Source organism: Petromyzon marinus (genome assembly GCF_048934315.1).
Source record: "Petromyzon marinus isolate PM22_M1 ecotype Great Lakes invasive population chromosome 84 unlocalized genomic scaffold, UKy_Petmar_22M1.pri1.0 chr84_unloc.1, whole genome shotgun sequence".
NCBI classification, from domain to species: Eukaryota; Metazoa; Chordata; class Hyperoartia; order Petromyzontiformes; family Petromyzontidae; genus Petromyzon; species Petromyzon marinus.
The window spans coordinates 762175-777453 of record NW_027422638.1 but is presented as its reverse complement, the minus strand read 5'-3'; the positions used below and the strand labels follow the sequence as shown (position 1 = coordinate 777453).

Below are 15279 nucleotides of genomic sequence, written 5' to 3'. Positions count from 1 at the left end.
CACTCACTCACCCGTTCACTCACTCACCCACTCACCGACCCACTCGCCCACTCACTCGGCACCCGCTCACCCGCTCACCCACTCACTCACCCACCCACTCACTCGCCCACTCACCGACCCACTCGCCCACCCACCCACTCGGCACCCGCTCTCTCACCCACCCGCTCACCCACTCACTCACCCACCCACTCACCCACCCACTCACTCACCCACTCACTCACTCACCCACTCACTCACCCACTCACCCACCCACTCACTCACCCACTCACTCACCCACCCACTCACTCACCCACTCACCCACCCACCCACTCACCCACCCACCCACTCACCCACCCACTCACCCACCCACCCACTCGGCACCCGCTCGCTCACCCGAGTGTTTTTAATTGCCCCGCGCTTGCAGACGTTGCCCTGCAGGTGATGGAGAAGCTCCATCAGCTGCAGGTGGCGGAGGAGGGGGATGAGGAGGAGGATGAGGAGGAGGGGGATGATGATGATGAGGAGGAGGAGGAGGAGGGGGAGGGAGCGGAGGCGAAATCCCCCAAATCGCCGTCATCGCCATCATCGCAATCATCGCCCGCAACCGCTGCAACCGCCGCAACCGCTGCAACTCCTGCAACTCCTGCAACCGGCGCGACCGTAGCGACCGGCGCGACGGAGCAAGGCAGAGAACCGCCGGCTCCTCCCGTCGCCACGGAGACCGCCTCTGGCGAGGAGGCGGGGCCCTGAGGTTTCAATGATTGGGGGGTTGGGGGGTTGGTTATGACGCACGCACACGCATGTAGCGCACACGCATGTAGCGCACACTTGCGTACACTGTGCGCGCGTGTGTACATACACACGTGTGGTGTGTACGTACACACATACACGTGTGTGTGTGTACGTACATACACACGTGTGTGTGTACATACATGTACACTGTGTGCGTGTGTGTACACACACACATACACACGTGTGTATGTGTGTATGTACGTGTGTATGTACGCACATACACGTACACTGTGTGCGTGTGTGTGTACACACGTACACACGTGTGGTGTGTACGTACATACACACGTGTGGTGTGTACGTACATACACACGTGTGTGTGTGTGTGTACACACACACACGTGTGTGTGTACACACACGTGTGTGTGTACGTGTGTACATGTGTGTGTGTACATACATGTACACTGTGTGCGCGTGTGTGTACACACATACACACACGTGTGTGTGTACGTACATACGCGTACACTGTGTGCGCGTGTATATGTACACACATACACACGTGTATGTGTGTACATACATACACGTACACTGTATGCGCGTGTGTATACACGTGTATGTACACACATACACACACGTACACTGTGTGCACGTGTGTGTACACACACACGTGTGTATGTACATACATACGCGTACACACACGCGCACACACGTGTGTATAAAGACATACTCAAGAACGTACACACACACACGTACACACGCACACACACAAACGCACGTTCAAGTGCTGTCAGTAGCAGCAGCAGTGTGTGGGTGGGTGGGTAAGTGAGTTGGTGGATGGGTGAGTGCGTTGGTGGGTGGGTGAGTGAGTTGGTGGATGGATGAGTGGGTGGGTGGGTGAGTGGCTAGGTGGGTGGGTAAGTGGCTAGGTGGGTGGGCGAGTGAGTTGGTGGATGGATGATAAGTGGGTGGCTGGGTGGGTGGGTGGCTAGGTGGGTGAGTGAGTGGCTAGGTGGGTGAGTGGGTAAGTGAGTTGGTGGGTGGATGGATGGATGAGTGGCTAGGTGGGTGGGTAAGTGGCTAGGTGGGTGGGTGAGTGAGTTGGTGGATGGATGAGTGGGTGGGTGGCTAGGTGCGTGGGTGAGTGAGTGGGTGGGTGAGTTGGTGGATGGATGATGAGTGGGTGGCTGTGTGGGTGGGTGGCTAGGTAGGTGGGTGGCTAGGTAGGTGGGTGGGTGGATGAGTGGCTAGGTGAGTGGGTGGGTGGTGCTGTGACCCACCCACCCCCTCCGTGTGTGGCAACAGTGGCGGCCTTCATAGGCAGCGCTGCTGCTGCTACTTGCTACTGCTGACAGCACTTGCCCCTACAGCACTGTTAGAGGCTACCTGGGGGAGCTTTGTCTTTGAATGAGCACAGCTAATCGGGGACCAATGCACGCTCACACACTCGCTCACACACACTCGCTCACACACACTCTCACACTTGCTCACACACTCTTACACTCTCACACACTCGCTCACACTCGCTCACACTCGCTCACACACACACTTGCTCACACTCACTCACACTCTCTCACACACTCGCACACACTCACACACACATTCGCACACTCGCTCACACACTCTCACACTCACTCGCTCACACACACTCGCTCACACACACTCGCTCACACACACACTCTCACACTCACTCGCTCACACACACTCGCTCACACTCGCTCACACACGCTCACACTCGCTCACACTCCCTCACACGCTCACACTCTCACACACACACTCTCACACTCGCTCACGCTCGCTCGCTACCATCCTCCCACCGCGGTTAGCAAGTGGAATCAACCCGGGTCGACCCGAGGTTCAATGAAGTTGCCCGCGACCGGAACGAGGTTGCCTGGAGCTGCTGCGAGTCACCTCCGGTTGACCCAAGTTGACCGGAGTTGACCCGGAGTTGACCCGAGTTGCCCGGAGTTGACCCGAGTTGCCCGGAGTTGACCCGAGTTGACCCGAGTTGACCTGGAGTTGACCCGAGTTGCCCGGAGTTGAGTCGCTCTCTCGCGCGTGCGCTCTTAGTTTGAGATGTGATTTGAATGGAGTTTTCCCCGAGTTGAACGCGGCTGCTCCCGGTCGACTGGAGTTGCCTCGAGTTGACCGGCACACGAGACGGGATGGGGATTAAGTTGCCGGGCGAGTCGAGCAAGGTTGCCTCGAGTTGCTCCCGAGTCGAGACGGCCGAGTTCAATAAAGTTGCCTCAAATTGAGCCGGGTGACTTTGCGCTTTGTTGAGTTGACCGGAGCCACGAGTTGCATCGAGTTGACTCCAAGTTGCTACGAGTTGCCTCCAGTTGCTACGAGTTGCCTCCAGTTGCTACAAGTTGCCTCTGAGTTGACCCGTCCAGACCCAAGTTGCATGAGGTTGCCTCCGCGTTGCCCCCGAGTTGCTACGAGTTGCATCCAGTTACTACAAGTTGCCTCGAGTTGCATCGAGTTGTTACGAGTTGCCTCCAGTTGCTACGAGTTGCCTGCAGTTGCTACGAGTTGCATAGAGTTGCCTCCAGTTGCTACGAGTTGCCTCCAGTTGCTACGAGTTGACTCCAGTTGCTACGAGTTGACTCCAGTTGCTACGAGTTGCCACGAGTTTCCTCCAGTTGCTACGCGTTACCTCCAGTTGCTACGAGTTGCATCGAGTTGACTCCAAGTTGCTACGAGTTGCCACCAGTTGCTACAGGTTGCCTCCAGTTGCTACGGGTTGCCTCCAGTTGCTACGAATTGACTAGTTGCTACGAGTTGACTCCAGTTGCTACGAGTTGCCTCCAGTTGCTACGAGTTGCATCGAGTTGCCTCCAGTTGCTACGAGTTGCTACGAGTTGCTACAAGTTTCCTTCAGTTGCTACGAGTTGCCTCCAGTTGCTACGAGTTGCCTCCAGTTGCTACGAGTTGCTACAAGTTTCCTCCAGTTGCTACGAGTTGCCTCCAGTTGCTACGAGTTGCTACAAGTTTCCTCCAGTTGCTACGAGTTGCCTCCAGTTGCTACGAGTTGACTCCAGTTGCTACGAGTTGCCTCCAGTTGCTACGAGTTGCCTCCAGTTGCTACGAGTTGCCTCCAGTTGCTCCGAGTTGACCCGAACGGGCTCAAGTTGCGCCCTGTGTTCGCAACCCCTCGCCTCGCACTCAAAAGTAAACAACTGTAAGAGCATTATGAGACCTCCTTTGCCTAGTAACAAGATATCGTAATTGGGTTTTTAACCCCTTTTAACTGGCACACAAAAACCGACACCTTTATTCAAGGCATCGTGTCTGCAATAACCACAATACACGCAGTCAAAATGCAACACACAAAAGAGACAACTCTGATAATGATATTGGCACGGTCCTTGAATTTGATTGGTCCACACCAGAGACGGATTTTCTTAGAGCCCTTTAGTCTCTCCGCTGGTGTTGGACCAGAAGACGCCAAAAGGTGTGCAACTCAAAAAACAGCGAACTATCAGAGTTATTGAGGGCTCGGGGTGAGCATTTACATTATGAGACCTTTGCCAGTAACAAGACGTAGAAATAGGTTTTTAACCCTTTTAGCTGGCACAAAAACTGACACCTTTATTCAAGGCATCGTGTCTGCAATAACCACAACACAAGCAGTCAAAATGCAAACAAAAAGACAACTGATGATATTGGCACTGTCCTTGAATTTGATTGGTCCACACCAGAGACGGCTTTTCTTAGAGCCCTTTAGTCTTTCCACTGGTGTTGGACCAGAAGACGCCAAAAGGCGTGCAACTCAAAAAACAGCGAACTATCAGAGTTATTGAGGGCTCGGGGTGAGCATTTACATTATGAGACCTCCTTTGCCAGTAACAAGACGTAGAAATAGGTTTTTAACCCTTTTAGCTGGCACAAAAACTGACACCTTTATTCAAGGCATCGTGTCTGCAATAACCACAACACAAGCAGTCAAAATGCAAACAAAAAGACAACTGATGATATTGGCACTGTCCTTGAATTTGATTGGTCCACACCAGAGACGGCTTTTCTTAGAGCCCTTTAGTCTCTCCACTGGTGTTGGATCAGAAGATGCCAAAAGGCGTACAAACTCAAAAACAGCGCACTATCAGAGTTATTGATGGTGCTCGGAGTGAATATTTACATTGAGACCTCCTTTGCCAGTAACAAGATATAGGAATAGGTTTTAGCTGGCACAAAAACTGACACCTTTATTCAAGGCATCGTGTCTGCAATAACCACAACACAAGCAGTCAAAATGCAACACAAAAAAGACAACTGATAATAATATTGGCACTGTCCTTGAATTTGATTGGTCCACACCCGAGACGGCTTTTCTTAGAGCCCTTTAGTCTCCACTGGTGTTGGACCAGAAGATGTTGTTGTTGTTGATGATGTTGTTGATGTTGTTGATGGTGATGTTGTTGTTGATGATGTTTATGTTGTTGTTCTTGTTGATAATTTTGTTGATGTTGATGTTGGTGTTGTTAATGATGTTGTTGATGATGTTGATGTTGTTGGTGATGTTGTTGATGTTGATGATGTTGATGTTTAAACCTATTCCTATATCTTGTGACTGGCAAAGGAGGTCTCATAATGTAAATGCTCACCCCGAGCACCTCAATACTCTGATGGTGCGCTGTTTTTGAGTTGTACGCCTTTTGGCGTCTTCTGGTCCAACACCAGTGGAGAGACTAAAGGGCTCTAAGAAAATCCGTCTCTGGTGTGGACCAATCAAATTCAAGGACAGTGCCAATATCATTATCAGAGTTGTCTGTTTTTTTGTGTGTTGCATTTTGACTGCTTGTGTTGTGGTTATTGCAGACACGATGCCTTGAATAAAGGTGTCAGTTTTTGTGTGCCAGTTAAAAAGGGTTAAAAACCTATTCCTATAACTTTAAGAGCATCTCTTCCGCGATGTCGCGAGTGACTTCTGAGTCATAGCAGCCTGTGGGCACCCCCAGCGGCAGCTGTCACTGTGCATTAGTCAGTATTCACACTATGTTGAATTTTTTCGTAGTATTCCGTGGCCTGTATAGTAGTGTAGTGTGTAGTGTATAGTTGTGTAGTGTATAGTGTAGTAGTAGTGTATAAACGTGTATAGTAGTGTACAGTGTATAGTAGTGTACAGTGTATAGTAGTGTATAGTGTAGTGTGCAGTGTGTAGTGTATAGTAGTGTATTATAGTGTATAGTAGTGTATAGAGTAGTAGTAGTGTATAAACGTGTATAGTAGTGTATGGCAGTGTACAGTGCATAGTAGTGTAGTGTATAGTAGTGTATAGTGTAGTGTATAGTAGTGTGCAGTGTATAGTGTAGTGTATAGTAGTGTATTATAGTGTATAGTAGTGTATAGTAGTGTAGTATGTAGTGTAGTCGTGCTGGGGTGGGGTGTCCCTTTAAGAGGACTCCATCTCCCAACACTGACGGTCTGTCCCGTGACCTCGTGCACCTAGCCTGGCACAGCAGTCAACCCTTGGCACCTGCTGGGTCTGCCCCGTGACTTTCTGCCAGTAGCGAGCCTTCGAAATTGCACGTGACAGCCTCAAAGTGCAGAGAGACAGAGATAGACACGGGGAGACAGAGAGAGAGACGGGGAGACACGGGGAGACAGAGAGAGACACGGGGAGACAGAGAGAGAGACGGGGAGACAAGAGAGACAGAGAGAGACACGGGGAGACAGAGAGACACGGGGAGACAGAGAGAGACACGGGGAGACAGAGAGACACGGGGAGACAGAGAGAGACAGAGAGACACGGGGAGAAAGAGAGAGAGACGGGGAGACAGAGAGAGACACGGGGAGACAGAGAGAGACACGGGGAGACAGAGAGACAGAGATAGACACGGGGAGACAGAGAGAGACACGGGGAGACAGGAGACAGAGAGATAGAGAGACAGAGAGAGACACGGGGAGACAGAGAGAGACACGGGGAGACAGACAGAGAGAGCCACGGGGAGACAGAGAGACAGAGAGAGACACGGGGAGACAGAGAGACAGAGACAGAGAGATGGCTGTCTCCACTTCTCTCCCGACGGTCCTCATCTTTGGATACCCGAAGGGCGACGGACCCCAACATCTTCAGGGACCGGTCAACGTGCTCGTCGGCTACGCCAAGCTCGCTGGTGGTGGTGGTGGTGATGGTGGTGATGATGATAGCGGTAGTGATGATGATGGTGGTGTGAGTGGTGGTGGTGGTGTGAGTGGTGGTGATGTTTGTGATGATGGTGGTGGTGATGATGATGGCGGTAGTGTTGATAGTGGTGATGATGATAGTGGTAGTGATGATGATGGTGGTGATGATGATGATGATAGTGGTGGTGATAATAATGGTGGTGATGATGATAGTGGTAGTGATGATGATAGTGGTAGTGGTGATGATAGTAGTGATGATAGTGGTGATGGTGATGATAGTGGCGGTGATGATGATAGTGGTAATGATGATGATAGTGGTGGTGGTGGTAGTAGTGATGATGGTGGTGGTGATGGTGATGATAGTGGTAGTGATGATGATGGTGGTGGTGTTGATAGTGGTGATGATAGTGGTAGTAGTGATGATGATGGTGGTGGTGGTGGTGATAATAATGGTGGTGATGATGATAGTGGTAGTAGTGATGATGATAGTGGTGGTGATGATGATGATGGTGGTGGTGGTGATGATGGTGGCGGTGAATCAGGGCGAGGAAGGTGGCCCTGGAGGGGGCAACGTCCGTCCGGCGGCCTTTGCCATCTTCCGCGCTCCGTTCGGAGCCAGGGGGTTGTGGTGGGCCCGGAGTTCCGGCCGCGTGCGGCTGACCCACGCCGTGCCGGCCTTCAAGGAGCAAGTGGGTTGCTGGAGGAGGCCGTGTGCCCGGTGGCAGATGACGGTAGAGAGAGATCTCATTGTGAGCTACCCCGTCGGAGGCTGTAGGATTGTGGGAAGGGCTGCGTGCAGGTGCAGCACTAGTCGTAATTATAGAAAAAAAGAGTGAGAGAGAGTGAGCGAGAGAGAGCGAAATGGAGTAGGAAGAGAGGGGGGTAGAGAGAGAGAGAGGGGGGTAGAGAGGGGTAGAGAGGGGGTAGAGAGAGAGAGGGGGTAGAGAGAGGGGGTAGAGAGAGAGGGGTTAGAGAGGGGGGTAGAGAGAGAGGGGGTAGAGAGAGAAGGGGGGTAGAGAGAGAGGGGGGTAGAGAGAGAGGGGGGTAGAGAGAGAGGGGGTAGAGAGAGAGGGGGTAGAAAGAGGGGTAGAGAGAGAGGGGGTAGAGAGAGAGGGGGTAGAGAGAGAGGGGGTAGAGAGAGAGAGGGTAGAGAGAGGGGGTGGAGAGAGAGGGGGTGGAGAGAGAGGGGGTGGAGAGAGAGAGGGTGGAGAGAGGGGGTGGAGAGAGAGGGGGTGGAGAGAGAGGGGGTGGAGAGAGAGGGGGTAGAGAAAGAGGGGGATAGAGAAAGAGGGGGGTAGAGAGAGAGGGGGGTAGAGAGAGGGGGTAAGAGAGGGGGTAGAGAGAGGAGAGCGAGGAGAGAGAGTGGAGAGAGAGGGGGTAGAGAGAGAGAGTGGAGAATGCGCTTCGTTTGAGCTCCCCGTTGTAACTTTATACATCTAACATACCCTCTTCTAATTCATTTATTTTCTTCAAATTTTTATGCATCAGGAGTAAGTATTCTGCCTTTTGCACACACAAGTAGTATTTTTTGTGTGTTGCTCATTTTTCTTTACTGTTTTTTTTAAGCTAAACAGTTCAGGGTGAGGCCAACGCCTTTTGAAACACGGTGGTGTTTGTTAGGCGATGGGCTCAATCCCACAGTTAATTAAAGCATCGTTTTCATACTTCACAGGTATTTTTTTCTTATACTCTACTTATTGTTCCTTTACTCTTCTGTTTATCTTCTTTGGTTCTTTCGGTAAAGTCACGTAGAATGAGAATAAAATAATAAATTGATAAAATAAAATAACACAATAATATTCTCACGACGTTATTTTATTCTCATTCTACGTGGTGACTTTACCGAAAGAACCAAAGAAGATGAATCATTGCAGTCACGAAAGCTTTAAATCTTCTGCTTATGTTTTTAATCTCAGTTTACGAATCTCAAACTATTTGAGATTTGTTAAAACTTACATTTTGTGTGAGCCACGTGGAGGCAATCCACACTGTAGCGCAGAAATTTAAGGCCACAAAAGCAATTGTTTACTTTGAGGCTAAAGCAATCTATTAGTTAATGATTCCCTAACACGAGTGTGCAAGGACTATAAGTAATATTTATTTAACGATGAGTGAATGTATTTAATAAACACATCTTTCCAAAAAATAGATGTTTGCAAAATACATTCATTTATTTAACACGCAAATTTATTATTAGATATCACTATCGAATTGTTTTTTTCATTTACTGCTTCATAATTTATTCAATAAAAATAGTTTATTGAATAAATAAATATTTTCTCTTTCCTCTCTCTTTTTTTTCCCTTTCATTAGTTTCGTAAACGAGGATTCTTTACCCATCCTCGGTTTGCATTCTCTCAAGGGGAGCTCTGTACAAATAAGCGCAGCACCACAGTCAGGCAGAAATTGAAGGCAGCGGGAACAAAATTGCCACCTGCCCGCAAAGGTCGCAGCTGCCAATCTGCCTGGAGGCACGAGGCCGTCCCGCTAGGGCCTCTGCTTCAAGACCAACCCCCCCCCCCCCCCAATTGGTGACCACTGCCTCCGCGCGAGAACGGCGTCCGCCGCTACGCCTCGAGGCCCGTCACGATCGAGGCGTACGTCGAGGCCCCGGCCGCCCTACGTCCCCGACGAGGCCGTTGTTGGAGCACGTGTTGGAGCACGTGTTGGAGCACGTGTTGGAGCACGTGTTGGAGCACGTGTTGGAGCACGTGTTGGAGCACGTGCTGGAGCACGTGTTGGAGCACGTGTTGGAGCACGTGCTGGAGCACGTGCTGGAGCACGTGTTGGAGCACGTGTTGGAGCACGTGCTGGAGCACGTGTTGGAGCACGTGTTGGAGCACGTGTTGGAGCACGTGCTGGAGCACGTGTTGGAGCACGTGCTGGAGCACGTGCTGGAGCACGTGTTGGAGCACGTGTTGGAGCACGTGTTGGAGCACGTGTTGGAGCACGTGTTGGAGCACGTGTTGGAGCACGTGTTGGAGCACGTGCTGGAGCACGTGTTGGAGCACGTGTTGGAGCACGTGTTGGAGCACGTGTTGGAGCACGTGCTGGAGCACGCGCTGGAGCACGTGCTGGAGCACGCGTTGGAGCACGTGCTGGAGCACGTGTTGGAGCACGTGCTGGAGCACGTGTTGGAGCACGTGTTGGAGCACGTGTTGGAGCACGTGTTGGAGCACGTGTTGGAGCACGTGTTGGAGCACGTGCTGGAGCACGTGTTGGAGCACGTGTTGGAGCACGTGTTGGAGCACGTGTTGGAGCACGTGCTGGAGCACGTGTTGGAGCACGTGTTGGAGCACGTGTTGGAGCACGTGTTGGAGCACGTGTTGGAGCACGTGTTGGAGCACGTGCTGGAGCACGTGTTGGAGCACGTGTTGGAGCACGTGTTGGAGCACGTGTTCAAGCTGGGCACCGGCGTGGTGCCAGCACGTGCCCCTGGCGCTGGGGTGCAGAGACCCTGCTCTCAATCACATTTTATCTTTCAAGAGGCAGGTGCACGTCCTGCTGACTCCCGGACAGCGGGAAGAGGGCCCCTTTGTCGTTGTCTATGCAGGCATTGCCCATGGACTGTTTCACGCCAAAGATTCCATCGGATGCAATCTTTGCAAAGAAGAGGGGCACTTCCGAAGGGATTGCCCTAAACCGACGACGGCGAGGGTCGGAAGAAAAGAGCGGGGGAGGAGGGAGGCAGAGCAAAGGGGGGCAAAGCAGCGAGAGCCCCCATCGCAACGAGGCCCCCCCAACAGCCCACACCGGACCCGCCAGCCACGCAGCCTCCTACACCTGAGGTCGTGGCCCCGACTTCGCCGCCTCAAGCGACAAATCGCGAGAGGAAGAATAGAGAAGGACCCGGACCTCAAGGGTCAGATTCGGAGGAGGAGCCCCTCCCAGACCTCGAACAGGAAGAAGCGGTGAAACCCCCCCCCCCCCCCCACACACACCAGGGGAGGAAGCAGAACAGCTGCCAGACGCCGAAGACGCCGGTTTTTCGCCTTCCCGGAAGCCGCGCCGAGTGACGTGCGGGCGGCGAGGAAGAAACCCAGCCAAGAGGAAGAAGCAGCGTGCGTCTGGGGAAGGGTTTCCCACAGCAGGAGACCGTCGACGATGTGGGCGACATCACCGCGGAAATCGACCCGTCTGCTGTTGTCATAGAGACTCACTCCCCACCAGCTATACAGGAAGCCCTTGAGCAAGAGGAAGAAGTTGGCGGAGAGACACTCGCCAAGGGCAAGGACGAAATGGATGGGATTGAGGAGGAAGGTCCCCGTCCCACTGCTGATCCAAAAACCAGCGGAAGAGACACCGGGCCATCCACCCGAAGAGCCTGAGCAGGAGCCATCCCAGGCCATCCCTGACACTGGGGGAGAGGACGCCGCTGGGCCATGCGCCAGCTCAGCCGCTGCAGCTCTTCCAGCGGAGCCGGACGCCGAGGAAATCGATTCAGATCGGGACGACTGCTTCAGCAATGGGGAGCGAGAGCAGCCAGGGGTCTACACTCCTTGACCCTCAGACTGCCCTGATCTCCTCGGAAAATCTCTGGAAATTCCTCGACGAGACCAACATGAGGAAGGACAGAGCGGACATTGCCTTGGCTCCATGGAAGGACAGCAAGGCAATAAAGGCCTCTGTGACTCAAGCAGGTGAGACTCCTTGCCAAGCAGAGACTCGAGTCCCTGGGGCAAGGAGAGGGCAGAGCTGAGATTTTTCCGCAAACAAATTACAAGGTGGGAGGCCACGGAGGCAAGGAACAAGCAACGCCTGTGTACATCGGCTCCCTGAACGTGAACGGGTGCAGGGAGGCAGTGCGGAGGTTTTTTCCGCAATGTCTCTTGCGAGGAAACACGCTGCCTCTGCCTTCTTCATTCATGAGACGCATCTCACGGTCGAGGACGAGGATGACTTGGGGTAGGAGTGGGGAGGGGACTCCTTCTACAGCCACCTTGACAACACCTCCTGTGGAGTCGCGACCCTGTTCGCTAAAAGGCTTTCATCCCGAGCTCATCACCCACACCGAGGTGGTGAAGGGAAGGCCGCTCGCGGTAACGGTCAGGGCGGGCGATGTCACCGCCCACCTGCTGAACGTGTACGCGCCGGTGACCAACAAGGAGTTTCTGCACCTCCTGAGGAGGCACCTGGCCGGGATCCCGGATGACGAGTGCGTGATTGTGGGCCGGGACCACAGCTGCACACTCGGCGCCCTGGATCGTTCGGGGGGGGGGGGGGGGCAGCCGGGGGGAGTAGGGCCAAAGAAGGAAATGCAGGGCCTCCTGGAGGACGCCGCCTTGGTGGACGTGCGGCGCGTACAATCACCCGGGCCAACGCCAGTTCACGTACACGAGGACGAGGCGCGATGGCTCGGTGACGCGGTCCAGGCTCGACAGATTTTACATCTCTGAGAGCTTTGTGACGTGCCCCATAACGTTCTGGCATCAGGGCGGCACCCTTCACGGACCACAGCCTCATCGTGCTCCGCGTCAGGCTGGAGAGGGCCCACCGTGAGGGCGCGTCCCGCTGGCATTTTAACAACTCACTGCTGGAGGATGGCGCCTTCTTAGAAATGTTCGAGGACTTCTGGGAAGAGTGGCGAAAAAACCAAAACGCAGTTCGACTCTCTGGCCCAGTGGTGGGATATGGGCAAAGTGCACACCAGGCTGTTGTGCCAACAATACACCTGGGGGAGCACCAGACTGAAGAACGCGGACATTACCGACATGGAAGCCCGAGTCCTCAATTTGGAGAGTCGCCTCGCCGAGGACAGCGACCCCGCTCTTCTCCGAGAATACGAGGAGGAGAATAGGGAGCGTCTCAAAGGGCTACAGGAGGAGCAGACGAGGGGAGCGTTTTTGTGCGATCCCGGGTGAAGCTCATCACGGACCTCGACACGGGATGCCCGCTTTTCTACTCCCTCGGGAGGCAGAACGGGAGACGCAAATCCACGGAGTGCCTCTTTGACGGTGACGGTGTCCTGCTGCACGAACTCCAGCAGAAGTCGACCGTCATCGGAGACTTCTAACGGCAGCCTGTTCTCCCCTGAAGAAACATCGGAACCGGCCCAGGCGGAGGCATGGAGTGGTCTACCCACCCTGGGGGAAGACGGGAAGGAGCTGCTAGAGCAAAAGCTCACCGGGACTGACCTTGACGCAGCTGTAAGAGGACTGGCCCCAAATAAATCCCCAGGGTTAGATGGGCTAACAGGGCAGTTTTAAGCCACTTTTTGGCCATCCCTGCGGGAGGACTGCAGAGAGGTGCTGGAGGAAGCCTCAGTCACCGGGGGTGATGCCTCAGTCTTGGAGGAGGGCGGTGCTCACTCTGCTTCCCAAGAACGGAGACCTGAGGCACCTACAAAACTGGCGTCCGGTCTCCCTCCTGAACACAGACTACTACAAAATATTGACGAAGGCTCTCTCTCCCTGCTACTGAAAGGTTGTGATTGCACAAGTCGTACACGGGGACCCAGTCCTACACCATCCCCGGACGAACCATCCACGACGGCATCTTCCTGGTCAGGGACCTCATCGCGGTGGTGTCCCAGAGGTTGGGCATCCCAATCGCGTTTCTGGCTCTTGACCAGGAAAAGGCTTTTGACAGAGTGGACCACAAGCACCTGCTGGGAACCCTCAAGACCTTGGGTTTTGGGGGATGCCTTTGTCCGAACGATCCGCCTACTCTACACCAAGGCGGAGTGCATGATCAAGATCAACGGCACCCTCACTGCCCCGGTCAAATTCGAGCGAGGAGTGAGACAGGGATGCCCATTGTCGGGCCAACTTTATGCCCTGGCATTAGAGCCTTTCCTGAATCTCATAAGGCGGAGACTCAGCGGCCTGGTGCTGAGGGAACCAAGCGTCAAGTTGGTCCTGACGGCATACGCCGACGACGTCCTCCTCATCCTGCGCTCCCTGGCTGATGTCGCCCTGCTGCACGAGTGCCAGGAGGTCTTTTCGAAAGCCTCTTCATCAAAAATGAACTTGGCAAAAGTGCAGCGGCCTGCTGGTTGGAGCGTGGGACATGACCGAGTGTCCCGAGAAGGCAAAAGCCATCAAGACGTTGGTGGTGAACCAGCTGGTGACACGTCCATGCTGTGGCACCGACTCTTCTCCCTGCACCCCACCCCCATGAGCCTCGTCAACGCACTTCAGAAGCGAGTCCTCGACTTCTTCCGGTCGGGTGGAGGACACCGGAGTCACGGCTGGGGGTCCTGGCCCTGCCACTGGACGAGGGGGCGGTCACGGGCTGGTGTGTGCGTGCGGAGTCGGCTGGCCACCTTCCGACTGCAGGCCGCGCAAAAGTTCCCGCACCACGCCGCCCCTGCCACCGGCCTGGAGCGTCACGGCCTCCTTCCTCCTGAAACAGCTGGGGGGGTCTGCAGTGCTCCAAGCAACTATTCTACACGGACCTGCAGGGCCTCCCACTGGGACAGCCGCCACCCTTCTACCGGGAGCGTCCTGCACACGTGGAGCTCCCTCGCCGTCAGGAGGCTGAACCGGCCGCGATCGGCCGAGGATCTGGTCTTCGAACCCATCCTCAGGAACCCGCCGACAAAGCTGCCATCCACCACCACCACCACCCCTGGCATGGAGAGGCGCCTCGCCAACGCGCGGCTCGCCAGGATGGGAGATCTGGTGGAGCCTGAAACACGGAGGCCGGTGGCTCGGACGAGCAGACATGGCCGCAAAGACAGGGGGGCTGCAGTCGCTCCGGGTGGCTGCCCGGATCCTGGCCGAAGCCAAGGGGGCCTTCTCAGCGGCAGCGATGGGGAGAACGCCCCCCATCGGTGTTGGGGATGACGAGGCCCCTCTCGATTTCCCTCCACCGGAGCTCTCAGTCGTGCCACTGCATCGCCAATGCCGACAAACGAAGGCGGATCACAACCTGTGCCGGCTGGAAGACCTACCGGAGGTGGCCTTCGCTAACGTCAAGAGGAAGGTGCTCTACTCCTACGTGGTCCGGTTCCACCAACAGGACACCCTGAGGAGCCACAAGGACCATGCCTGGAGGAGAGCCCCTAGCCCTGCGTCTCTCCGGAGAGGCCTCGCTGGAGGCAACTCTACTGCAGACCGACGTACGACCGCATCGGCGACCTCGGCTGGAGCATCGCCCACGGCACCGTCACCACCGACGTCTCCCTGGCGCGCTTCACCGACACGTCCCCGGAGTGCCCGGTTCTGCGGTAAAGCGGAGACGGTGGCGCACCAATACGTGGAGTGCAAGAGCCCGGACTCGTTGTGTTCAAGGTCCTGAGAAACATCCTCCTCAGGTTCAGCCTCCACTTCTCCCCGACGGTCCTCATCTTTGGATACCCGAAGGGCGACGGACCCCAACATCTTCAGGGGGCTGGTCAACGTTGCTCTTCGGCTACGCCAAGCTCGCCGTGTACAGGGCGAGGAAGGTGGCCCTGGAGGGGCAACGTCCAGCCAGCAGCCTGGGCATCTCCCACGCTCTGGT

The 15279-nt window shown here is 54.6% G+C and overlaps 1 protein-coding gene and 1 long non-coding RNA gene across 2 annotated transcripts in view; one reads left to right on the top strand and one right to left on the bottom strand.

The window, feature by feature from the left end:
• RANBP1 (RAN binding protein 1) overlaps window positions 1–2963 on the top strand; it is a 48889-nt gene extending 45926 nt beyond the window's left edge. Inside the window, exon 6 of the mRNA XM_032943993.2 lies at window positions 404–2963. Coding sequence (XP_032799884.2) covers window positions 404–729 — 326 coding nt within the window. The 3' untranslated portion in view covers window positions 730–2963. The remainder of the gene's footprint in view (window positions 1–403) is intronic.
• Window positions 1–15279, bottom strand: part of LOC142908405 (uncharacterized) — a 234127-nt gene that overhangs the window by 133408 nt on the left and 85440 nt on the right. The window lies entirely within an intron of this gene.